Here is a 26,713-nt window from a genome sequence, read left to right as displayed (position 1 = left end):
TGAACAAATGAGTAGGATCCACATTTTCAGCTCTCTCCTGTTTTTCTGTGTGCCATTACAGACGCCTATGTCTTCTCTCTGACAATTTGCACAAACAGTACCACAGAGCTCTCAACCGTCAAACTCCCAAAAAATGGTTTATTTCCCTTAGCTGTAGTTTTGCAGGAGGTCAGAGCTTTGGTGTTTCATAGCAGAACAATCATTCAGTGTTGGTGAAAAGCTGCAAGACCCTGTGTGTTCTTCAGACCAGCTCGACATGCTTTCTTGCAGAGACGGAGCAATGCAGCATTGTCAGCAGGCACCCGTATCAAATGAATTCAGCACAGCTGTCCTAGCAGACTCTAATGCAGTGAGGGGGGAAAGTTATTTATTCAGTATTACAGTCACCCCAGGATCCATCATGGTCACTGTTTGCCACAGCATCATCTGGCCAGGTGGGCATTTTCCCTTTTTGACCTTGTTAACCTTGTTTATTACCTCATTCAAAAGCAGAATGCACTGTACCTCGGCACATTTTTTTTGTTAGCCACTGCCCCACCCCACTCTCTCTTTGCTCTTTCTCTCTGTATCAATATAGCAAGATCTACATTCAGAGAGACAGGCGTACAGATGGGCCATGGTTGCTCACATGCTGGGGACACCTCTTCCCTCCCACTCCCCCTTTTGGCAGGTGTCTAATAGTTGCAGGGTCGCCCGCACTGTGCCCCCTGCACCGGCTGCCCAGCAGGGCCGCCTGCCTTTCTGTGCTTGTGGCGTTGACAGGCGTCTGGCTTTATTTCCAGCCAGTCGACGAGTGCAGACACAGACAGCCATGGCCTGAAATAGAGCAGGCTCACCCTTTATCCTATAATGAGGAGACTATTATAAGCCTTGTGTCTTAATAAAAATAATAATAGTTATAGTTATATTATTATTATTATTATTATTATTATACTACATTTAATTGTACTGCACTGCATTCATAGTGAAACTCAATGTGCAATTATTAATAACATTGAACACACAACATAAATAATACAAAACATAAAGAATAATAGGGTCTGTGCTGCCCTCAGATGGTTAGGAAGGCTGTGCCATAAGTGCAGCAGAGCAGAAGACTCGACCTCCCATGGTGCAGAATTAGTACTGAGTTCCCCAGTGGAGCAGGCAGGAGCTGGCAAATCTGATGATCCAGGTGGAGGTTCATGGTATGATCAGTTCCTGTAGGTAGGAAGGCGCATGTCTGTTGATGTACTTGTATGCGAGTAGCAGGACTTTGTAGACAATCCTGAAGGAGACAGTGAGCCAGTGCGATGGAAACATTGGTGTTATATCTTGTGCACTGTTCTGAATGTGCTGGAGCTTCTGAATGCTCATGCCATGGATCCCTGTGAAGAGCGCATTGCAGTAGTACAGTTTTGAGCATATAAAAGTTTGTCTGCATCTTACAGGGTTAGAGAGGGGTAGAGTTTAGAGAGGTTTTTAAGATGGTAGAACAAGGTTTTGCATAGATGTCTTATATGATCATCAAAAGCCAGCTGACGGTCAAACCTAACACCCAGATTAGTGAGTGAGGAGGTACTTAAGCAGAGTATGGCCAATGTCAAGAGAAGAGTTTAGCTAGCGCACACATCATCTTAAAAAAAACTTCAAGCTGCTTTTCAGATTATCATCAAAAACTAAGTAATCACCTCTCCTTTTGGCGCCAACAGCTTTAATCTGCCACACAGGAGTATGTGTTTTAGTGCAAGGTCGTGTGACCTTTGATGATCTGAAGAAGTTTTTCAACTCAGAGAAAAGAGCCTTCTAAGAATAAATATGAACTAGGATTACATGACCGTCATGAGCTAAAAAAAATATGGATGTAAAACAAAACATTCAGATATTTTGAAGATAATGAATTCACTTGTGACCTTGTATCAGTCGAATGTGTTTAATCAAATGCAAAGATGATAGTCTGGTCAGGGCATCTGTCCCATATGGAATGTATGAATTATTCCAGAGGTAATAACAGGGCATTGTTGGTGCACTCATCTTCACAAAGACGCCCATCTCTGCATGTCCATATTTAATTCACCCCTTTCAGCTGCCGAACTGTACAGGCTGCTGATATAATGAGTCCCTCCAAAGAGATTAGTCGCCCTATCATCAACGCAGCTCCCTAATTTCTCTGCCTTTGTTGTGGTGCACGCTATACGAAATGGGATAAAGGGGCTTGGCCGGACACAGTGGGAGGAAGTGGCTTTTGTGTAGCTAGCAGGTGCAGTGGAATGACAGTGGGGTTTTGGGGATGTATGCATGTACGCGCACTACTGCATGTGTACGTGCATGCACTTCTCTGTCTGGCCCAGCCAGGAGGGTATGTGCTCCACGAAGCTGAGTGCCGCTGAGATACACCAGGAACCTCTGGAGCTCGACTTGAACCCTCAATCACAGGGCTCCTCAGGGGTTTGCAGTAAATTCTTCAGGCGAATGGTTTTCTCTCCCCTTCCTCCTCCTCCTCTTTCTCTCTCTCTCTGCACACATCTGGTGAACAGCGCTAGCACCCCTGTCATCTTTTACTGCGTTGAGGTCATTTCCACCCTATCGGTAAAGTGGAAACACATGATGTGCAGGGTTCGGCCTTAATGGGGTGGAGCTGGCATGGACCAGCACTGACACAGCTTTACAGCCAAGAGCTGCCAAAACAGCCTTTCTGTGGAATGCTTCCGACTGCAAAATTAGAGACATTCGGGGTAAATAATGTTGTACTTATATTTACCCGTCAAATACATACTACTATAATTAGTTAGTTTTTTTAAAACATGTAGGATGTTTACATGTTTTTTCTTCAATGCATGGTTGTAAACATGTTCTGTGATTAAATGGAACTCACACCAGCCTGCAAAAGCAGCAAAGCAAAACTGAACATGTCATTCATGATGCAAAAAAAGTGAGCAAGCATTGTTTGGCTTTAGTGAAGGATATTAGGTGCATAATGAATACCAATTCTAGGAAGACATGCTTCTCCCTTTTTTTTCCTCTGTTCCAAGTTTTTATTTTTGCAGTAAAATTCCTCCCTTCAAATGCTTTTTCCTTTTTCGTCAGATTATTGATTCCAACTGGTGAGCTGGAGAGTTGGGTAGACTTTGGCAGACGCTCACTATAAAGGGTGTGTCCTCAAGTTTAATTGGGATTCTCCTTTAGCAATAATTTATGTGGATTTCCTCAATACTGTGCCCTGCTGCGCCATTCTTCACAAATACTTCACACCACAGCTCGCAGTGTTTGTCATTCTCAGGAATCTGAGCTTGTGTCATTTATGAAAACTCAGTTCTGCCATCTGACACATTTTGGTTGATTTCTTGACAGTGCATTATTAGAGTCATCTTCATCTGAATTAATTGTTCAGCCACTTTTTATGGGAACATTTCTTTTTTTTCATTGCACTGAACTGTTTCTGTTTGCATGTAAGAAAGGTGCAAGCCATATTTATACATAGTCTAACCACCATTTGCAATGACTTAAACAGTTAAAAACATTTAGCCACACTTAGATAATTTGTTACCTAAAGTATTTAAATTGAAATAAACAGTTTTAATGGTGTTTTACTAGCTCGCTACATGGATCCCAATGTGTCTCCAAGCAAATTCCAGTCACACTGTGGTTTCCATTTTGTGGTAGACAGAGCTGCAGTGTAAAAAGGGTGGGCTGCAGTCAGTCAGTTACTGCTGTCTGTGGGCAGACTACAGGCTGAGTGGCTGCTAGGAGCAGCTGCATGGATTTTTACTTGTGCTGTCCAACAGGACTCCATCATAGACTGCAGCAGCACTCGTTATTGAGGGCACACACTCCTGTACTGCATGCCTCTGTCCTCATTACCTCTGCAGCAGCTTAGCTCTCTGCCTTTGTTCTCTCTCTTGGATTGAAACTGGAGAATATGGAAAGAAGTGCTGAGGCTGCAGTTAGCCCGGCTGCCCACAACTTCTGCCGCACAGGAGAAAACATAGCACAGACAACCACCCCCACCCCCAGCCATCTTGTCTACATATTTCCACAAAGCCAACGCACAGGGGATGTTCTACTTTGATTCATCGTGCTGACTTAGATATAGGCTGGTTTACTCTGTGCTTCTTATATTCTGTTTGCAGTCCTTTATTCCCCAGGCTGCTTGTGTCGTGTGCCTGAATTGTATATTTCACTCTTCTTCTCAGAGATTGTAAATGTATTTGTGTGTTGGCCTACTAACCAAATGCCCTCATGGCCAATCTGCTGTGTGAAAGGTCCCATAGATGTGTTCTTCAGAGGCGTTAAACAGCAGCCGTGCAGAGTGGCTGGAGGGACAGTAAACTTTTATCACACTAATAACCCACAGTCACAGCTACCCTAATGGCTTAGGCAGCCATGGCAGGGGTTGCCTGGAGGTCAGGTTGAATTGCAGGACATAAATGGTAGATTCCAACTGGTAGAACAAATAAAAGAAGAAGAAAAAGGAGGGGCATCTGAGGTGAGCAAAGGGGGAAGAAAGTTGTTATTGGAACAGCAGATAATCACTTAAATTGATTTGCAGTAAAAGGAAGGCATTGATTGGACTGCTCTTTTATAACGAGGAGATCTGTGGCCTTTTAACCTGCTTTCCCACCCAACTCTGCACGCTTGCAAACCTTGGATTCAGTCCGAGCATGCCGTCAAAAGGGCACAACTCCTACACAAGTGACAAGTGAGTGAAAAGATTTGTGCAGAGTTTGCCCAGTACTTGGTGAAAACATCGGTCAGAGAAGTAGCTGTGTGAGAGAAGGGATTTGTTAATGGAGTTCAAAACTAAACTTTTTCTCAGATTCCTCTCCCTCTGGCTGAGGTGACTGGTCTTGAGAGTGTTTGTTTTAGGTGAAGTCAGTGCTGGAACAGAATGTTGTGAACCGCAGGCCAGACTGTGGTTCTGCGGTTCAGCTTCGACCTGAATGCAGACGGCTCTGTTTGTTTTGCTTCTCCGTTTCTCAGGGAGAAATTTAGACGCTGCCAAAGTCCTGCACTCACACCCAAGGCACGCAAATAAAACCCCTTCACACAGAAAAAAAGAATGTACCTGGGTGTAGCCGCTACATCTGGACTACACCACCCTTGTGCAGGGGTACAAATCCATTGGTGTCTCTGTCCTTCACTCATCTTGTAAAAGGGCTCTTTGGGAGATGAGATGGTGTTTGATTGTTTCAGTGGCAGGATGTTTGTGGGTTTTGTTCCAAGCCTTTTCATAAATAGCAGTTTTTATGTTGCTGAGGTCAACTGGTTTTTACTAGACTGGAGAGGCAAGTCCAGAGGCAAGGAGGCCTCCCCACCATCTGGCAGCCATAAAAGGGGGAGCAGGAGGTTTTTAGTGGAGGTTTATGGGATGGTAGGGTGAGACACTGAGGGGAGGAGAGACAGAGTGGATGGTGGACTCTGGTTGCCCCCGAGCTGCAAAGCTTCCTCCACAGTCTGAATGACAGGTCAGAAGTTCATTGCCTTTTTTTCATCCTGCATCTGCCTTGTAAGGTGAAGGAGGTGATGGTTGGTTCAGAGTTCGAGGGCAAAGGAGAGAACGTCTCTGTGAAGCTGCTACCACTGCTGTGAATAAAAATATATTGATTTAAGGAGCTTGCTATATTTATAAGTGTTTCAGAAAACTGTAACTAGGTGTAGCAACGAGTGCGCGCCCCCTTGTTGCATTGCCGTCAGCTTGTTATGCTGTGCGGAAGATCAGACCTGAGTCCTACAGATGGTACAGAATTATGTGGCTGCGTAAACACTAGTGATTCAATGGCTTGGTGTTGTTTGGGTATGCGTCACCCACTCAAAGCACTCTGCACACCACAGAGTAACGAACAGTAAGTTGTTTTGTGCAACTACAGACCCAGGCTCTCTCTTTGTCCAGAAACAGCCTTAATAGTCAGGTGGCTTTATTTTGTTTGCACATCTGACTGAAGTGGGAATAACAGCACATTAAGCCATGAAAATACTGGAATTTGAGGCCAGTGAGATTCTCATGGAGATTTCTGTGATGAAGACACTCCTGAGAGTCTCAGTTATGTTCTGTTGGAAGATTTCTTCCCCAGTTTTAAGAGCCTGAGCCGGAGCTGCCTGGTCCATCTGAATCTGGATGCTCAGCTTATAGGTTTTCCAGAATGGGGTTATCATTGCAGAGGACTGTGCTGCTTTGCTGACTCTGGCACTGATACCTCCCATAGAGATTTCATCTTTTGTTATGCTGCAGCTAAGATGTGTTAACCCTTTAGCCTCTTTAAGATATTTAGGTATAAGAAGGTTATGGAGCTATGTTATCCACTTTGTTACTGTGTGTACACATATTTCTTGTGTATATGTTTCTAATATGAACCCTCTCATTAAAAACATAAGAGTCAGTGTGCTTGTTATATAAATTAGCTTTACTGACCGCTCTCTCTAGCCAATGTGAGGTTTGGTTTTCAGACCCTTTGCCACTTCGCACAGTTTGTATATGAAGAGAAGAAAAGTGCTGACAGCAAAAGAATGAGAGCGTGTTTGGCAGGCACGCCCTTGTAGGTTTCTGTGTCACTCAACTCTATTAAATTTTTAATCGTTTCCTTGCTGTGGTATGGAGCTCAACATGGCTCTGCTCAGCCACACACTGTTTAGGCAGCTTATGCTCTGTTTAACTCATATGATGGGAGGAATAAAAACTGTACAATTGGGATTTTCTCTCATTAAGACGAAACAATAAACCTAATACAATTAGAGAGTTCTTTTTTCATGTAGCGTGAAGACACAAATATAGGAGATTTTTTCAGCAACATTTTACACATGGAGAACAACTTTTTAAGCTTTTTAGGTTGACTGATGCAAATTAACTCAGCAGGAGTTGATGTTGTAGATGTTGAGCTAAAAGTGATGCTATGTGTCTCAATGGTACATGCTGAGGCAGACACTACAGTGTAATCTAGCCTAACACCAGAGGCAATTTATATAGCAGCACCCATAGTGGTGGCACTGTTGTTCCAAAGTCCTTATTATTGGGTTTATTGGAGTGTCTCCAGAAATTATCATGACAATAGTGTTAAATATACTTCCATTGCCAAGACCTTTGATTGCACTTGACAAACTTTTAAGACAGAATCAATGGCACCTTCAAAAGCAGCCGCAGTGAAAGAATCCAGCCGCAGATTCACTGAGAGACTCTCAACATACTTCAGCCTGTTTATTCGCTCACATTTTGCGTCATGTCAGAGTCTCGAGCACTAAGAAAGGTAGTGAAATAAAGCACTGGCCCTTGATTGAGAGGTTGGAAATGAGGAACTCTGCTCTTGCTTAGTGGTTCTGTCCACTGCAGTGATTCAGGGGATAAAAATGTGGCCTGTGTCTCTTTAAGAGCGCTGGCCTGTCTGCAGAATGCATCAGTCCTGTGGAGCAGACACAGGCCAGGAGGAGGAGGGGGGTGAAGGGAGGAGCGTGGGGCTTTGCGGAGGGAGGAATGATGACAGGAGGGAACAGCCGCAGTCTGGGCTTCCAGCCTCCTGGCTAGACTGCTGAAAGTTATTATTGAGTTCCTGTGTAGGGCCTCCCCTCCCTGTGGCATACTCCTCTGTGTTCACTACGAGGTAGACGGGGAGTGCGGGAGAGGCAAAGAGAAAAGTTGGCAGTCTACCATGCCCCTTTGCAGTGACCTTATATGCAACAAATAAAGGATAATTTTGTTTGATTCTGTGTTTTTGCAAGGGTGAAGCCTCTGAAAGCCTTGTAAGACTGAGAGCAACCACACACGCTCTCAGCCTTACAGCTGCTCGACAGCAGCTGAAACTCTGACCTAGCACACTGTTGTCTTAAGTTACAGTTTAGCAGACATGTCCTGTTTTCTTAGGAATGGCCTTAACTAGTCAAGACAAGAAGGTTGACGGTTCACCAATGAGAAAGCAGCGAACTAAATCCTCTCCTGGCGTGCTAAGTGATGAATATGATTCAAGGACAGGTGGTGGGAGGACGACAACTCCTTCAGTCTCCTTTAAATAACTTTGTCTTCACAGTAAATGACGGCCATGAATTTGAAAACGTGACTTTTTTTAAAGCATAAATGTAGGAATAAAGACCTGACAGAACAAGAACAGCTTCTCCAGAGTTTAAATTGCAAGACAAGCTGGTTCACATTTTTTTTTCTCACTACTTTGTGTAATTAGTCACTTGTAGGTCATCTTGTCTTACCTGTAGGTCTCAGACACTGGCTGACCAGTAAAGGCCTACAGAGATTACATAGTTAGACACACCATGCCCTCGTCTCAGGTCTGTGCCTGCCTACAACACTAATCCCTGGCCTGCTTTCCCATTTAGCAGCTACATTATGGCCACAAAGCGCCTGCGTCCTTACAGCTCACCAAGAGAGAGACAGACTTTTATGTAATGCTCTGTCCGGTGTATTTGTTCTGAATTTGTTCTTAAGCAAGCTCATCTCGCTGACCAGGCTCCCTGAGGTTAATGGCACCCAGCTGCTGCCTGTCCTACTGTACCGAACTTGTCACGGCTCCGTCTCACAAAAAGCCTGAACCGATGCAGCACCTGAGGCCCAGTAGGATCCTGCAAGGCCGTTTTCCTGCACATATCTCATGTTGCATGTCACATATGTGCCCTGATTAATCCTGACATGTGTCTTCGTTCATGGTCAGCGCAATCATTCGCCTCTGTATTAAAGCCGACTCGGGCAGGGTTTGGAGGAAAGCTGGGCGAGGGGGGAAAACCCTGGCGCTGAAATGGGTATTTTGTGGAGTTCTGTTTGTTGAGTCAGAGTCTTAGTTGGGCTCTACTGTTATGTGGTTGCCATGGAGAAAAACACAGGCTCTTGTGCAATAAAATCATTCAGGAAAAGACATTTCCAAGAATTTTTTAGAGTCAAGAAACAGACGGCAAATTGCAGAATTCATGAGGTGCTGCGGTCCACCGCCCGCCTCTTTCAGCCCTCCATTTTAGAGCGCTCGTATTCATTTTATGGAAGCTGCAAAGCTCGAGCCCTCTCACCTAATTACTTCTGTAAGCAGATATGTTTTCCTATGAACGGAGGAGGGAAACAAAACCAGTGTTTAAGGATGGAATGTGTGATCTTAGGAACGGATGTTGTGGGTGTTTTATCCCCTATTTCCCTTACAGACAATTCCTTGAACAAGTGGAAACAAGTGAAATGCTATTTGATCTCTGTCAAATATTACTGTGTACACATACTCTCGCTGTGAGGCCCTCGCACATTTGAGTCAGATTTTTCCTCTGCCAGAGGGAGCAGAACATATTCAGAGACAAATACTCCCAGTGTAGTTTTGAAAAGTGTTGACAGTTAATTGGTTGAACACTTATAAAACCTGTTTTGTTTTTTTGTTATTTCCCCTGTTACGTTAAAGCTTCTTATTGCTCTTTAATATGTGGTTATTCTTAACTGCTTTCTGTCAATCTGACTGGACCCGTTAGTACTTTTCAAATAGCAGAGCTCTCTGGTTGTGCTTTTCTAGCAGTGAAAAAAAATGTAGAGATTCAGTACAAAAATGCAAATGATTCTATGCTTTCTGGCTTATTTTAAATTTGAAGTTCAATGCTAATTTTAACAAAAAGCACAGACAAGTGTCTGCAGCATACTCTGATAGCATTTCATTGTTTGAATGGTTTAAATGGAAACAACAGTTGTGGAGCAGAGATTAGGTTTTCTAACCTGGTGACCAGGGAGGCAGCATTTCACCAGAATGACCAGAATGGTATCTATAAATTTCAGCAGGATTTATTACCTTGGTTCAACCAATTAGCTCCCAAGCCATCCTCAGGACATATTCTGTGTTGGTGAAATGACATCACATGGGACCCTGAGTGAGCACTGACCCTAACTTCACCTCGCCCTCTCACAGCTTTTATTGACTCTTCCCTTAAATCCCCCCTCTGCCCCATCCCGTCCCCTCACACCTCTTAACCTCTGGTATTCATCCCATTTTCATCTTTCCAAATAAACCTGCCACCTGCCCTCCTCTCCACTGGCCACTCAGGAGGCACGTGGTCATGTGGCTCAGCTTACCAAGCACAACAGTGCAAACTGCAGTTTAGCTGACTGGTGAGCTGCTTTACCGTTTAAAAAGACCTCCAGCCCTTGATGACACATTGGTTGCTCGGCTGTTGCTGGTTTGTTTATTGATGAAATTAGAGCATGTGTGTTAGTGTGCTGATGATTATTTCTCTAAAATTAAAGTCCCTCTCCATTCATAGATGCCTTTTGCTCTTATAGTTGAATGTTTCAGCTTCAAAGTGCAGAATGATGTATGGGCAGAGTTTGACACTTTTTTTTTCACATTCATCTGCTGAGGAGGGAAAGTTTCTCTGTACTAATGGAAAATCAAATTTCAAGAGGCGGATCTATGAGCATAATTTGTGACATCATCATCAACATCATCAACAAATAGTTTGGAAGCCAATCTGATCCAATGTTCAATTTACAAAAATGTGACATGGAAACTTAAGGACAGTGCACAAACACTGAGAATGGACTTAACAGTGAAGTAAGAGACATTGTGTATCCAGGAGTTAGAGAAGGTCTACGCTACATCTGAAACATTTAGTTAATAAGGTGACTGGCAAAACCTAAGTACTACAGTACATATTTTAAAAGAAACTGAATCTGAGTGTCAGTAAGTATGAAGGTGGTCTGTTTTATTCCCCGTGCTCAGTTGTTAACATGGAGATCTGACTGTCCATCTGGCCTGTCAATTTGTCAGACACTGGAGGTCTAGACCCTGGCTGAGCCCGGTCAGTTATAGTAGTCCCCAGTTGCTCTCCCTCCCCTCTGTCATTCTACCAAGCCTCCTCCTGTCCTGACTTATTCACTGTATCAGCCCTGCGAGGGAGGTAGAGCGGAGTTGTCCAGTACCAGGTACAGCAAGTGATATAATGGTCTGTATATTTGAAGCTGTTACTGTTTGGGTTGTGGAGAGGTTATCCAATGATATTTTAATAATCTTTCTGCCTTATTTGCTGTGGCATTGATATTAATATGCAGGATTATAACTCAGTCAGACACTGGACTTGCTGTTTTATTGTAGAGCAGAGGGGGAGCATGTTAAAAGCGAGAACAGCGGCAAAACACTTCCCTGCACACAGGGAGGGATGTGCTTATCAGTGACAAACGAAGGTTTTTCAGTCTGGAGACATCAGACCTCTCGCAAGAGGATGAGTCTGTTAACACATCTGACTGTCTCAGAAGGGACAGAGTCTGTTTTTATCAGTGAGGAACCACAGATTTTCTCTAGTCTACACTATTACTCTGCTATTACAAACTCACAGCACTCTGCTACCCTGTATTTAGACATAAATACCTATTTTCCACTTTTGTTCTTGAAATAATTGTCCTAAAAAAACACACACAACTGATTATACACATAGAGGCCAGTGTATTTGCAGTGGATAGTACTTCTCAGCCTGTAAAAACAATTGTATGATGTCTTCAGTTGCTCTGGAAGAGCTTTCTGTAGTCTGAGAAAATAACACTGATGATGTCAGAATTTCAAAATTGGGAATACGTGACAGAAAACCTGCATTACATACTGCAGAGTGTTTTACAGACAGGGAGGCTCTAATGAAAGACATAAGTTTGTGGCATCATGGGAAAGGTAGGATCCAACATCTATGAAGTATGACTCATATCTGACCATTCTTCTTCTTCTCTCTCTTTTTTTTTTTTACAGTAATCTGTCTTGTACATGTCCCCAATTTTGTGGATGTGCAATACAAAATCACTGTAGAGCCCTTTAAAATAAATCTATTAATAGACCCAGATCATTTGTACTTGCATTATATTGCACATAAAATTTATTTTTGTCATAAAATTTCATAATTTATTTTAGATCCTGCTGTTATATCTCTGACATGTTTACAAGCATCAACTCGAAGTTAAAAAAAAAGAAATCTCAGTCAGATATTCACTGTAATCTCATCAAGGCAAACAGTGCTGTCGATTTAGTAAATCACTTCCTTGTTCCTCTATAATAACAAATTATTAACGGATGTCCAAGATAAGAGTTATTAAATCAAAGCTGTATTGTTTACATTGTAGTTGATCCTATGAATGTTGACATTGCTCATGCAATGTTCAGAAGCTTTTTATCTGTTTCTTACAATATTGAATGACAGAGTATGACAAAGCAGTTTAAACTGAATTATGATTATGTCCTAAATGATTATATTAACTGAATGTAAATACACAGAGATGCACCACCGGCAGATGAGGGTCAGTGTAAAGCCAAGGGATTAAGCTTGCATGGCAGTGATGGAGTTGGCACTGCTGCACAGCAGAGATCAAGTTCTGTGAAGGCATGCACACATGCATGAAAGTCAGGGTACAGCCAGAGAAAACTCTGTCAAATCTGTGCAATACTGCTGCAGGAGACTTGATGAAAAAAAAAAAGTTTTGGTTTGTAATTTCAAAATAACAATTAAAAAAAAATAGACTGCATTGAGAGTTTCTGTATTTTAAATATGAGAAGCACTCACTTAGTACATGCCTATTTGGAAACCATTTGAGTTTAACCAACAAAGACTCTTTCACAACTTTCACCAAATTGAATTCAAGGGCACATAGGCAATTTTATTTACCACTGTGTGTTCTAGTGATGTTTCAGCTAAAGCTATCTGGTCAGAGTTTTTTCCTGGATCTTGTTGAATAGAAATGAAAAATAATAGTATTTACATGACTCCAAATATTTAATTTGTTTGGCTTTTCACCTGAAACAAATCACTCTACAAAATTACAGTGATACGTTTTGTACCCAGAATCAACCAAAACCAAAGTAGTAATTGCCTTACAAATCTAATTTCCTCGTTCTCAGAGACCTCTTCTTCTTTTATTCATCACATTCCTGAAAGTTGCGTGAATACACTCCAAGTCAGAATTCATTTTCCTCTTTATGGGCACTGAATTAAATTCAATAAGCGTAGGTCAACTTCCTCTTTCTCTGTCTTTCTCGTTAACCTCTATCCCCTCCGGCCTCCTGGTTAGCACTGCAGCTGCTCCTACGTTATAAGTGTGCTAAATGTGAATAGAAGCATAAAGGCATTGTGTGTGTATGTGTGTGCATATGTCTATATGTGTGTGTGTGGTATGTTTTAGTGAATGGTGAATGTGCAGGAAATTGTGTGTGTGTGTGCGTGTGTGTTTGAGTGTGTTTATGTGTGTTTGTGTGCGTGTCTACCTTATTAGTTTGCAGATACAGTCGTGTGTCTTCCTTCAGATCATGTGATCTTGTTCCAATAGTACAGCAGGGGGTCTCAGACAACTATCTGCTGAATTTGGCACTATGTGCATCCATAAATACACTGGGATAAGATAACTTTGTCTCACAACCATACCAAACATGCTCATGCTAATAATGTATAATCTGCAGTGATATCTGTTTCATGTCTTTTAGTTTAGGGTCGCCCGTCTGTTGGAACAACTCATGATCCCTTTTTACTGTGAGGTCATCCTCTGAAAGTGAGAGTGATTTTGACACCACTGTCAGCATACTGTAACAGAGGGTAGGCAGGCAAGCAGGCATGTCCTGTTGTTATGGTTGCCATGTTTGGACCTGAATTGGAATTCATTTCTCGCCGAGCAATAGTACAGTAAGCTTTCTTTTTGTTTGCTCTCACCAGTGAGGTGATCTTTTCGCACACACAAGCAGTTCATTCCATTCAGAACAGGTTTTTATTGTCAAAATGAGAACCTGAATTAAACATGTCATCAAAAGATTAAAGAGAATACAGTGTGTCTTAGTTTTGATTCCCATTTGTGTGCATTGTATGATTGCACTTAATGAAGCGATTTAAACCCCAAATAACCAGTATTTCTTCACTGCCAAATCAGTATTTCTTCACTGCCAAAAATCTCCATCCAGAGTAAAAGCTACTTTTTTCATTAATTTTCCACAAATCAGGTTTCAAGGTTTAGTATTCAGATCAAGAAAATTTAATTTCACTTCAGAAAATCCATTTAAATACTGTGTAACTAACAGATATGTTCACTCATTTTAGTAGTTAAGACTTAAAGGACCCAATTACGAAGAGAAATAATTTGATGAGAAGGAGATTTTCTCAGTCTTCAAGTGATGATAATCAACATTGTTATAGTAATGATGGACAATAGAGTAGTGTGAGTCACCGGTAGTGACAAACCCATTTAAGAGTGATCATCACTCGACAGTTTCCCTTCAACTGTGGAGCAGTATAGCATCTTTTAGCTCTCTGTTTTGGTTCACTCTCACCACTATCATACAGTGGTGTCATTTAGTACATAGATGTTTACAGTAAAACAGCTCCAAAAACTCACCATGTGTTCTGGCTGACAGACAAACTTAGTCATGGCTGGTGAATTTAGTGGAGCATTTAGCAGCTAAAGAGCTACATATTTCCCTCAAAGGATGAGTAGAGACAAATACAGATCTAAGAGGAGATTGAATACTGAACTTTATAAATATAAATATTAGATATTAACCAAATTAATGCTAATGCTACTCTGTATGCTAACAATTTAATCATATCCACTTAAAAGGTAATAATACGTCAGTGTTTTTATATGGCTTGTTTCCGCTGCCCTCAAGTGGCCAAAAATCATTAATTGCAAGTTTAAAGTTAAGTTAGTCCTGCTTTTATAGTTAAATAGTAATAGTAGTAAAGTCTGTACAAAATGCAGTGACACACCCTATATCCTTACACCTTAGACAGTAACTGGTTCCTCTGGGGTCACTAGATCTTATGTAGTAATACTTTTCCACACACAGCTCACTTATAAATGGTTCACAAGTGCACCACTTTAACACTCAGTTCTCCTGCCTGAAGCTATATGTGTCGAGCTGTATGGACCTGATGAGATATTTTCCACCTTTAGGAGCAGCAGTTCATTCTGCGTTCGCCTCATAAAGTCTCAATCCCAAAGACAATTAGGACAATCCAATAAGCTTTACTGTAATGCCGGCTTTATGTCAAGCCCTGCAGCTCTCTTTGTACGTTGTGGCTCAGTTCAGCTACATAAACAATATACCGTAAAATGAACAGCAGTAGCAATGAGAAGGACCTGGACACAGCAGAGACAGAGCAAATTGATAAATTAAGCTAAGATTTAGAGAGGGGAAATGGGAGCTTGTGCTGTATCTGTGTGGAGTAGGGATGAAGTTTCAGGGATATTCCGGGCAGACACCAATAATTTCCCCCCAGCTGTTACGAGGTTACCACAGGGCTTTATATAAATCAACAGACTGTCGTACAATTTATGCAGAGCGAGAGTTGAATAGAAAGCTCAAGGCATCCCTGTGACCATCCACACCACTACAGGGATCAGATTACTCAAACTAGTATTCTCTCACTTCCAACTAAGGCCGTTACCCGAGTGAGCGGTGCCAGTTGGTGTGCCCTTGAGTGAGACAGCGCCCCACTAAGCACATGTCGATCTGGGGATTACATTCAGGGGTTTAGGAGGGGAAAGGAGGCCGTAATCTGAAACTGTTGTGTCTTGTTGCTGTGCACTTTTCTTAATGCCATGCTATCATGCAGCATGCGTCGGTATTGTATGACTGTTGCCTGAGGAAGTTCAGCTGGGGAGACTATTTTTGTCTCACCAGATGAGTGCTGCCCCATGTTTTGTTCCTTGCTAATTTCATTTGAGTTTTTTTAGCACCACAACAGATGCTAGAGGTTTCGATTTTAGCCTGCCGTCATTGGTTTACTCCGTGAGAAAGACATGAAAATTGGTAGTCAAGATTACATAAAGGGCCATTAAGATATTAAAGGAACAGTTTGACATTTTGGGAAATATTTGCTTTCTTGCCAACAGTAAGATGAGTAGATCAATATACCACTCTCATATTTGTACAGTGAATATGAAGCTACAGCTAGCAGCCTGCTCTGTTCAGAGTTAAATAAATCTGCCCACCAACACCTCCTGGAAGTCTCAGCCCAGAAACATAGTCCAACACATACAAGTACACTTGTACACAGCACAACTTGTTCTTTTCACTCCTGAGTTTTTAAACAGATTGAACAAATGAGACATGCTGGTGGCTGTAGTATCATATGTATCATACTGACATGTGGTATTGACCCTCTCATTTATCTCTCTGCAAGAAAGTGAATATGTTTATTTTCCAAAATCAATACAGTCAATATTCTGTTATTAAGTTAAAGGATAATTACAATTATTGTTGTGGCTGTCATTCCTATAATAATGTATAATATAATATTATGTATATTAATAAATGTGTGCTCAAGTTTTTCACTGAAATCTAAGAGCACAGCGGGTTTGGAAAAGTAAGATATATGAACAGGATGACAATCAGACAGGTTAAAAAAAACCCAACAGGTTAGTCAAGCTTATTTAGCTTGTTCAACTTTTACCTGTATCAGAGATTTTAACCAACATCACATTTTTAACTCCAAATAAAGTAGTTTAGATAGTCTAGCTAAACTTCTGGCTTTTTCACAAATGTATCCATTTTATTTAACTCCATTTACATATCACATACAGATATAGCAACAGCAAATAAAAAAAACCAAAACTATGTGTATAAAATATGTTATTTTTTAATTTGAGTGGGCTGACTCTTTAACCACCAACTATTGTGGCATTGGCTTTGCTAATGAAGCGTGCTCTCGGCTAACCAAGTTCAACATATTAAGGTTAGACTTTTTTACACACCAGTTCATGCCAGGGCTGGTTTGATGAAAGAATTACAATACCAGAGGTCAATAAACAAATTGTGTTTGTTAGCTCCATATTCAAGTGAAATAACAGTTCAATCCCCATCATGCTCCAGTTAGCACAACATCGACAAATTATTCTTCAAGCAGGTCAAACTCTCTGCTGTTAGAATAGATATTGATATGTTTGCAATGTGTTGTGTGTCTCTGTGATTATCTGCCATGCCAGCATGAAAATAGCTGAGGCTTATCCTGGTATTACCATGCCATTATATGGTACTAATTAAAAAATAAAGCATGTCTACTCTTGCCCAGCTGCTATTAGACCCTGTTTAGCCTACAGGTTTGCTTTGAAACGCTCCCTCATTACAGCGCCTCAAAGAAATATCATACAATAGCGAGTTGAAAAGGGCAATGCTTGAATGGAGTCTTAAAGGGGAGGCTGTACTTGGCCTTCAAGTATACATTCCTTCAGCTCAGTGCTTCCTCTGTGGTCCCGCTCCCCTGGCCCACCCCCCCCCCACTCAAGACTCAGTTCCCACAGGGGACTTGGCCAAAGCAAACTCCTCAGAGGAAGTCTCTCTCTCTTAGCAGTGAGAGAGAGAGGGAGAGGGAGAGGGAGGGAGGGAAGTCCTATCATCTGGCTCAATGGGACCTGCTAGGCAGTAGGATGTACAAGGAGGTTGTTATGACTCCGTGGCCATGCTATGTCTATGATGTGGTGGTGAGTAAAGCCCGTGCGGCTGCTCTCCTGTGAGGTCAGTGTCAGATTTAGCCAGCAGGTCCCTTGTGGTGTCTGGGAGTGTCTGTTTTCTGACTCTATTATGTCTAGCGCTCAGAGCCTTCCTGGAGCTGCAAACCTCAGGGTAGAAATAGTACCAGACAGGCAGACATCCTTTGTCGGGAAAACAACAGTCACATCAGTAATTACAGACTCTGATTACACCAGGGCAGCAGTTCTTAGGAAACCACTTGCCTTGAGTCAGGCAGGTGAGGGGTCGAGTCACCGTCGCTGAGCCACGCAGTAGGATGCAGTCAGCAGGAGGTCTGGGTTAAAAGTATTAACCTACAGTAGCATAACTAAACCAAGTGCTGTGTGTGTGTGTGTGTGTGTGTGTGTGTGTGTGTGTGTGTGTGTGTGTGTGTGTGTGTGTGTGTGCGTGTGTGTGGTTAGACAGGTAGAGGAGACCTGTATGACTCAGAGCGATATCAGGGGAGTGTCCAAACATGTCATGTAGGTTCATGATCTCATGGAGCAAAGCAATGACAGTATAAAGAGGCAGAATAGAAATGAGAAGTGTAGGGCAGTCTAGGGCTGAAACTATTATTTTTTTTTTTTTATTAAGCTGTTGAGAATTCTGTGATTGACCTTTATGTCAAGTCAGTTTATTCATGGAGCACATTTAAAAGCAAAAAAGTTCACCAAAGTCATTTTCAGAAAAAAGAGAAAAATCATATAAATATATGAAAATAATACTTAAAATCAAGAAATAAAGACATGAAAATTAAATATGGACCAAAGTCTAAACCACAATTGGCTTACTGTGCAGAGAACTAATGAATAAAAAAACAGACCAATTATGCTTTCATTATGACTATCAAAAAGAGATGGGTCTTAACACGTGTTTTAAAGATATTTGTGGAGGAGGGAAAATATTTGAACGTTTAAGGGCAACAATGGAAAATGCTTTTAGCCTACTCAAAGATAGCATAACATGTCTTTGAGTGTCTTGAACAACGTGGAATGAAGAGCCGTGTTTGGAATGGATCTGAGGGGTCTTGAGGGATATATAGTTTTTAAAATCCTGATTAATCAACTGTCCAAAACCCAAATATTTTTAATTTCATAGGATATGAAACAAAAACAAATGGCAACTTTTGTGAAGTGTGAACCAGCAAGTAATTATAATTTTTGCTACATAAATAACTTAAATGAGAAACATTTATTGAAACTCTTGACAATTAATTTTTTGTCAATCAAACAATTTTGTTTCAGTATTACACCAGACTTTAGTATCTGTTCAGGTATGTGGTGCCAGACCTGACTAACACGTCCACCCTCGAGCAAACTGTACCAGACACACATACACACACACACACACACACACACACACACACACACTCCTACACACATACCCTCCCACACACACATATGCATGTCTACACTCGTACCCACCACCCTCCACACGTGTCCCAACACCCACTCATAGCTGTGTGTACACACGCACGCTCATACATGCACACACATCCACACACATGCACACACACAAAGAGCGTCTGGCTTCATGTAGAAAAGCTGTGAGACTTGATTCATTACCAGCCGGGTTTCTCACTTAATGCTAAATGAGGTTTGTCATTAATTTCCATCTTGAGGTGATTACAGTGAGCAACGATTAAGGTTTCACAACTACACGCAACCCTGCAGTGTGATTTCCATTGAGGATTTTGAAGGTAGACAGAGTCATCATTTGTCTTGAATTGCACACACAGACGAGAATATGGGAGTGTTTGCCTTTCCTGGAGGCAAAATGTCATAGTAGTGAGTAAGAGAGCAGCAGGCAGGTCTGTGCTGGCCTCTGTGCCTTCCTAGGTAAACATATCCTCTGTCTGAGATAGCTGAAGATATCTGAGGAGGTTAGCTATCTCAGCACAGTCGCGTAGCTTGCCACACACACACACAGAGACATACAACATATACAATAAAAAGCTCCTTTCAGACAGTCAGGATTTTGTGGCACTTAACAAGACAGCTGCAGGTTCTAAATGTTGCATGACTCTGTAGCCGTGCGTTAATATGCAACTCTTTCGGAACACTTCAACTCAATCGTCTGTCAGATCTGAGTGCAATTACTTTAATTTGTCTCCCTCGCTGTCTGCGTCTGTCTCTATATTGCAATATTTCTGTGGTTCGGGGAGTCGATCTGCTCCACCTGACGGCGCCTCTTCTGCCTGGCAGGGAGCAATGTAGCCCTACTGGCTGCCAGCCAGACCGGCTTGAGTGTCTGCTCAGCTCAGCTCAAAGCCCTGCTCACACACATACTCACACACACACACTCACAAACAAACATGCAAACATGCCGAGCTCAGATCGGCATGTAATTTTCTCCCTTTCTGTGGCTGTCTGCTCTTTTACTGTAAGACTGATTTTCATCATCTTGTTCTGACAAATGTGCGTGTTGCTTATGAATAATGCCAGTTACAGTCATGCAGTTTTTAGAATTTGTGGGGTCTTGAAATATCTACGATACTTCATGATGTAATATCTGCACTTTATCTCTATGAGGATCATGATGATTAAACGTCTATTTTCTCTCTCTTCTCTCCTTAGTCTCCCAGCCCTGTCCCAGCCAAGAGGTCCAAATTTGACAAACTACAATCCCCATCAGCTGAAATAGACAGGAAACCTGACTGGCTACAATCACTGTCAAAGTCTGCACACAAGGTTTGTATGCTGTTTTTACATGTTACTGGTGTGAAACAGGATTTGCTGTTAAGCTCAAAGGTCAAAGGGGTGACGTAAAAGCTGTTGTCCCATTTGAATCATCACATTATCATCATATGTATGACCTCTCGTCATGCGGCTTGTTAAATGAAGAGGGGCCTTTGAGTGTGTTCGTCATGGCTGATTAAATGTTCTAGTGGTAGTTTACTGAGTGTTTATCCAAGTTTGTTGTTGTGTTTGTTGTTCTAGGATCTGAAACAGGTCCAACTGAAACAGAGGCCCTCTGCTTTCCGCCCATGGTCTCCTAAAGCAGCAGAAAAGGAGAAACCAGCTACTCAGAATGAGGTGGAGAGGTGAGTCATCCTGATAGTTTCAGTTTTTAAGACAGAATATCTGTTAAATCAAGACTATAACCAATGAAATGCTTTAAATATACCTTTATCGCCTCCACAGGTCCTATTCAAAGAATCAGAAGACTTTGGTGGCTCCCAATCTGGAACAAGCGCCCCTGGCCCCTCTGGTCCATCCCAGGGACAGCCACGCTCCTGGCAGGGGGGCTGCAGCCATTTCCAGGCCACCACAGGAGCTGCATAATGGTGACGCACAATCTGCAGCCAAATTGGCCCCTTCCAGTGCCACCAATGGAACCGACGATATGGACACAGATGGAGAAATTGATGTGGATGACTGTGATGATCGTGAGTATCACCCATCATCTGGAGTTTGGAATTATTAGAGAGACTGAAAAATGGAACAGTATGAGAGTCAGTCTAAATAAGACTACAATTTGACTGTTGCAACTTTTATTAAACAAGTCCCAATGGAAATGAGTCACAACAGAGCTGGTTCACTGTGACTACTGGGCAACTGCACCACCTGGTGTTTAACGGAAGAAGTACAATAGAGAGACAAATTGCTGTCTGCAAATCTTGCTGCTGTGTAGTCACAAAAGTAGGAAGGAAGGAATGAAACATTAGTTTTGGTTTCCTGTTTTGTTTCCTTCCTCCTTAGTTTTTTCTAGTTCTATCACAACAAAAGCCTAGATCAAACACAACAGAATTCTTGCACTTTAATTACTGTCTTAATAATGTTAAATCTCTCTGTCTCTTAGATCCAGTGCCAGCTTCCTCCCTGGCATCACCTCCCTCCGCCTGCACTGGTGTGTCTCAGACTCTGACCCCTCAGAGTGTTGCTCGGCCTCAGGAGGGAGCTGCCTGGCTTTCGGCAACCGTTTGCCCAGAGTTGGACACCCTAAGACAGATGCTCTATGCTGGTCTGGACACAAAGGAAGCCAGAGAAAAACTCCTGCAGGAGATCGTCAGGATGAGAGTGAAGCAGGAGGAGAAACTGGCAGCCGCTGTGCAAGCGAAACGCAGCCTTCAGCAGGTATCACAACCCGTTCATCTAAAATACTACATGAGAAAACTTAAATGATAGCAAAAGACTTTCACATATTAGTGTTCTAAACATGAGAGGTTTGTGATGGTTTTTACAGGAATTGGAGTTTGTGAGGGTGGCTAAGAAAGGACGTCTTCGTGAAGCCATAGAAGCCAAGCGAAATCTGAGAAAGGAGATTGAACGCCTTCGTGTGGATTGGGAGAGGAAGATGAGGGACACGGAGGAGTCATGTGGGCGGCTGAAGAGAGAGTTGGAGAGGGAGAGACAGTTACGAGTTTGTGACAAAGGCTGTGAGGCTGAACGTCTCCGGGTCAAGTATTCCACTCAGGTAAGACGCCTATTATCACTAAAAGATTGCTGATAATATTCCTTATTAGTGTTTCAATTATTCTGACTGATGTCTGTGTTAACTTGTGTTGTGCAGATTGAAGAGTTGCATGTGCAGCTACAGCAAGCAGAAGCTGACCGGGAGCAGCTGAGGCAGGAACTGCAGCAGGAGAGAGAAGCTCGGCAGAGTCTGGAGAGTATCGTTAAAGACCTGCAAACCCAGCTGGCCCTGCAGGCTGACAACTGCCCTCCTGGAGACTCCATAGACGCACACAGACAGCACACCAATGGATCCTAAAGTTGCACATTCTCAACTGGAGTAAGAGACTCACTACAAAGGAGCATGGTTAAGGACTTTGTTGCACCTCCTGTTATGGAAAAGAAACTCAGCAAAATGCTAAGTCAGTTTTGTAGAGGAAAAATCTGTCATATATAATATGATATGATATAAATCAATATTATTATGGCAATATATGAATTTTATGAAATGAACTGGAAAGTAGCATGATGTCTGAGCATGTTGTAGAGCGTGAAACTAAGAAAGACTTCTTCAGTGATGAACACATCTCTCCAGTGACGTCAGAGCCCTCAGTTAGACACCTGACGCTGTCCAAGGATATTATTTTGGTATAAGCTATTCTAAGATGTGCAAATACAGCCACATAACACTACTTGAATATGAAGGGAAGAAACATGTTGCGCCTGGTGAAACATGAGTAGATGAAACTCTTGGTGCCACAAAATATTGGTACACTCAAAGGTGTCATTGCAGACCACTGGAAACAAGAGACACCAGTTTACCACTATTTACTTTTAATATCAGCTTGCTTTTTATAACTGTGTAGAGGATGTACTTTTTAAGAAATATTGCTTGCGCAGCACTGTTATTCCACAGGCAAGAAAAAAACACCCATATACAAACATGTACGCATGTATACCAGCTTGTCTACCTTTTTGTATTTTATAAACCTGACGTATTGGAGGTTACGTGGGCCGCCTTCAGGCCCACCACTGTTTTATGCTTAGATATTTTATGGAAGTGTTACTTTTTAATATTATGACATGACTTCATTTGTTGTTGTTTTCCAGTAATGTTTTTGCAACAAACCATGTGATGAATTGCAAATGTCCTCTCACATTAGTGTAGATAAGTCTACAATTGCCCTCCTAAAAGAAAAGAAAAAACTCTGTTTTGTTGAAATGCGGTACTTCTGATTTTCTATTGAGTATTGTAAAATAATTTATATTCTATAATAATTTGCTGCCTATTGACAGAAAGCATTAATTTTTAGTCACTGGTTTTAGGGCTCTTAAATCAACAAATGCTGTTTATATGAACAACATTTCTACATATATACAAAATATGGATATATATTTTTTTACTTTAAGAAAACGAATTGCACTTTTTAAAAGAAAAGAACCTTGCATTGTGCATTGTACTCCCTGTTACATTTTACAAAACACAAGTTAACACAAGCTTTGGATTTAAACACACTTTCCCCTTCATATCCTCTGATGTAAATACAATATTGTAAATAAGATATTTGTCAGTATGTTTGCTTGCTCCAGACTTAAATTGATTATGAATATTATTTTTTGCTCTTACTTGAAACCAAAAAGAGAGTATATTTGGATTTGCTGAACTGCATTTTCATTGTATCCCTGAGTATCATTGCAATCACAGGGCATTTACCAGAATGGATGGACGTGTTGGTTTAAGGAGGATGAAACCATCAGTGGTCATGAGCTTGACCTATCAGTAGATTTTGTAGGTTTGAGATACCAACAGAATATTATAATTTTCCCCTTGATTTTGTTTATTTGAGAAGATCTTTATTTGCTGAATTATAGAGTATATATTACACCACAGACCAAAAATGGAATTGAAATCTCTGCGCCTCCGGCTCCCTCGTCAGATAGAGTAGAAACAACACCTTCTTCATGGTTTAAACCCAGGTGCTGTCGTATATTTTAGACAAGAAACACTTTTATGTCTTATCATTATGATACCCTCGCTCAGTATTTGTTGGGTACAGTGTTATAGCAATATCCATTTTGTTAGCTGATGCTGTTGTTTTGGTTTGAAAGTGGGGTTTCACTTGCCTCTTGTTTCAATGTTTTCTTTTTCCTTCGGAAAACTTGTATAATACCCATTAAAATCTAAATCAATCCTATGGTATTGTGAGGTGTGATTTTTACACTTTCACCACTATAGACACAGTGTGTTTTTATGTGTGTGGATGTATTTTTGTACACTTTACACACATAATTGCTATTGGAATAATGTGAACAGTAGATATATTTCTTTCATTAGTGGTATGGTAAGAGTGGGTTTACTCCTAGCCATATTTGCCATTTCAAGCTTTTGGTCCTCAGGAGCAGGTTGGAGTATCAGAAAACAACAGGTAATAAATACCACACATGCTCAGTTGCATCAGTTAGACTGATTATGTCACAGGCCTACTGTTTGTGAGACTGAATCATGACATATCACCTATAGATGTACTTGATGTACGATATCATTACCCAATGCACTCAGTGCAATTTAAACAACTGTAGTTCTTTAAAACTTAAAGACAACAGTTAAACAGTTAAAGTTTTACATCTGCTAAAAATGGCAAATGCTTTGATAGATTATCTTTTGACCTGCCACAGTCAGTGTAATTAGGGCCGCAACAAACTATACTATTTTAATTATCAATTAAGCTGTTGATTAGTCATTTGGTCCAAAATGTCCAAAATGTTGAAAAATATTGTTACCCATTTCCCAAAGCCCATTGTGAAATCCTCAAATGTTTTCTTTTCCATAACCTTAACTGACCAGTCCGTAACCCCAAGAGATTTAGTGCAATATAGAAGACTAAATCTACCAGAAATACTGCAGAAAAGACTGTGTATAAAAGGATAAAAGGCATTGCTTTTGTAAAAGTGGCTGAATGAATAAAGAATTACCTTAATAATAGTAAATTGTTTTATATACGTCAATAGACTCTTTCACACAGACATTTTGACTTGTCAAAGCAGAAAAAGCACAGGTGGAATTAATAACATTAATGATGGCTGCATTCCATTTAGGTGACCCAGTTCGTGCATGCACACTAACTGACATGACGTACTGGGATACTTGAGGGAACGGAGCAATCATTATTGTTATTATTTACACCTGTGCTTTTCCTGCTTTGACAGGTCAAAATGTCTGTCTTGAAAAGAGTCTGACAAAACATCATTATAAATGTTAACACCAATCCATTTTACACAATAAAATGAACACAATCAATGTCTTAAAAATCAATAGGCTGGAGTCCAAAGCTTATTTTTGTCTATCCTTTCAATCCATAAAATAACCCAGAATATCATCATTACAAAACATTCTTAATTGTAATCTTAATTCTTTTACATTTTAAGTTAGACAGAGCTGCAATAATTGGAATATATTTTAAGTCAGCAAACTGAGAATGGTTAACTTTTTGTCCCCTTTTAACAAGTGCATAAAATATCCAAAAGAGTGAAAGAGTGAGGAAGATGTCAATCAGACATACCCTCATTGTAAAAAAAAAAAAAAAGAAAAGTTGAGAAAACTTTAAAAAGTAAAGCAACCGCTGCCAACTTTCCGACCGTCAACCAGCTTCGAAAATATCCAGCCAGACCATTGCCCGCCCGAAGCACGGACTCAACCCATGTGACAAGTTAAAATGATACACTAATAATCTGATAAGTTTAAAAAGATTGCAATTTCATGGTATGTTTACAAAGGATTTAAAACACTAAAAAGTCGCTTTAATTAATTCATTGTTTATTTCATTGTTCATTGTTAAAAGTTAAAATGTAAGTATTATGTGATCGACAATGTGGTCTTGATCCGTTAGTCTGAGATCGATTACTCTGGTCTCCACCCACATACTAGGGGAAGCACGGTATTAGCCTCATTACAGTAAAAGTTGCTACTGAGGGAACACCACTCTTATCACACTCGTGATTATTTCTCCCCTTTATTCAGGTATTTTCTGCCATTTCATAGCTAACTGTGTCGTGATAATTTTCTAACATGTTGAGAATGTTTTTGAACTTTACACAAACTGCAGCAAAACACCACACTCGCCCACCACAATGTGATGACATCATCACACGCTACAGGGCCATCCTCAGCTGCCTCATTCATTCATTCATTCGTTTGCTCATTCATTCATTCGTTTGTTCATTTATTCGTTCGTTTATTCATTTGTTTGTTCATTCGCTTGTTCGTTCATTCGTTTTTGTTCATTTGTTTTTGTTTGTTTGTTCATTCATTCATTCATAATTTCATTCATTCATTCGTTTGTTCATTCATTCCTTAGTTTGTTCATTCATTCGTTTGTTTGTTCATTCATTCATTCATTTGTTCGTTCATATGTTCATTCTACTATCTTCCAGTGCACATGCATCCCTCCATCCCGCATCCTTTCTTCTTCTCTGATTCTTACTTTTATCATTCCTTGTCCAATACTAATGACCTTGACCTCGGTCCCTCCACGTACCAACGCCAGCGGCCAACCTTCATTTCCTGCTTCCTATTCTTTCCCCCACCCCTACCCTCACCCTTCCCATAACCCACATGTCAGTTAATTCACATACTGCCTCTATCCTCTTCCCTCCACAGCTCTACCCACGGCAGGTTACATACTGTATGTCTCTGTTTTCTAATTGTGCTTCTAACGTTCCCCTCCACAGCTCCACCCATGGCATGTTACAGTATGTGTCTGTTATTTCGAATAGTGCCTCTAACTTTTCCCTCCACAGCTCCTCCCCCAGCAGGTTACAGTAGTCATCTTGTTCATATTCCGCCACCTAACAGGCGTAGCTATACCCACTCGACCTTCCCCCATGCCAGATTCGAATTTCAGATTCAGATTTTCAGATGTA

The 26,713-nt window shown here is 41.2% G+C and overlaps 1 protein-coding gene across 1 annotated transcript in view; it reads left to right on the top strand.

Moving 5' to 3' along the window:
* Nucleotides 1-22,825, top strand: part of skib (v-ski avian sarcoma viral oncogene homolog b) — a 31,526-nt gene extending 8,701 nt beyond the window's left edge. The window contains exons 2-7 of the mRNA XM_053315304.1: nucleotides 19,976-20,089; nucleotides 20,339-20,442; nucleotides 20,543-20,787; nucleotides 21,201-21,475; nucleotides 21,585-21,815; nucleotides 21,912-22,825. Coding sequence (XP_053171279.1) covers nucleotides 19,976-20,089; nucleotides 20,339-20,442; nucleotides 20,543-20,787; nucleotides 21,201-21,475; nucleotides 21,585-21,815; nucleotides 21,912-22,112 — 1,170 coding nt within the window. The 3' untranslated portion in view covers nucleotides 22,113-22,825. The remainder of the gene's footprint in view (nucleotides 1-19,975; nucleotides 20,090-20,338; nucleotides 20,443-20,542; nucleotides 20,788-21,200; nucleotides 21,476-21,584; nucleotides 21,816-21,911) is intronic.
* Nucleotides 22,826-26,713: the final 3,888 nt, after the last annotated feature.

The sequence above is a fragment of the Scomber japonicus genome, chromosome 3, assembly GCF_027409825.1.
Source record: "Scomber japonicus isolate fScoJap1 chromosome 3, fScoJap1.pri, whole genome shotgun sequence".
Lineage (NCBI taxonomy): Eukaryota > Metazoa > Chordata > Actinopteri > Scombriformes > Scombridae > Scomber > Scomber japonicus.
Note: the sequence above shows the minus strand (reverse complement) of the source record. Positions and strands in the feature narration are given on the sequence as shown.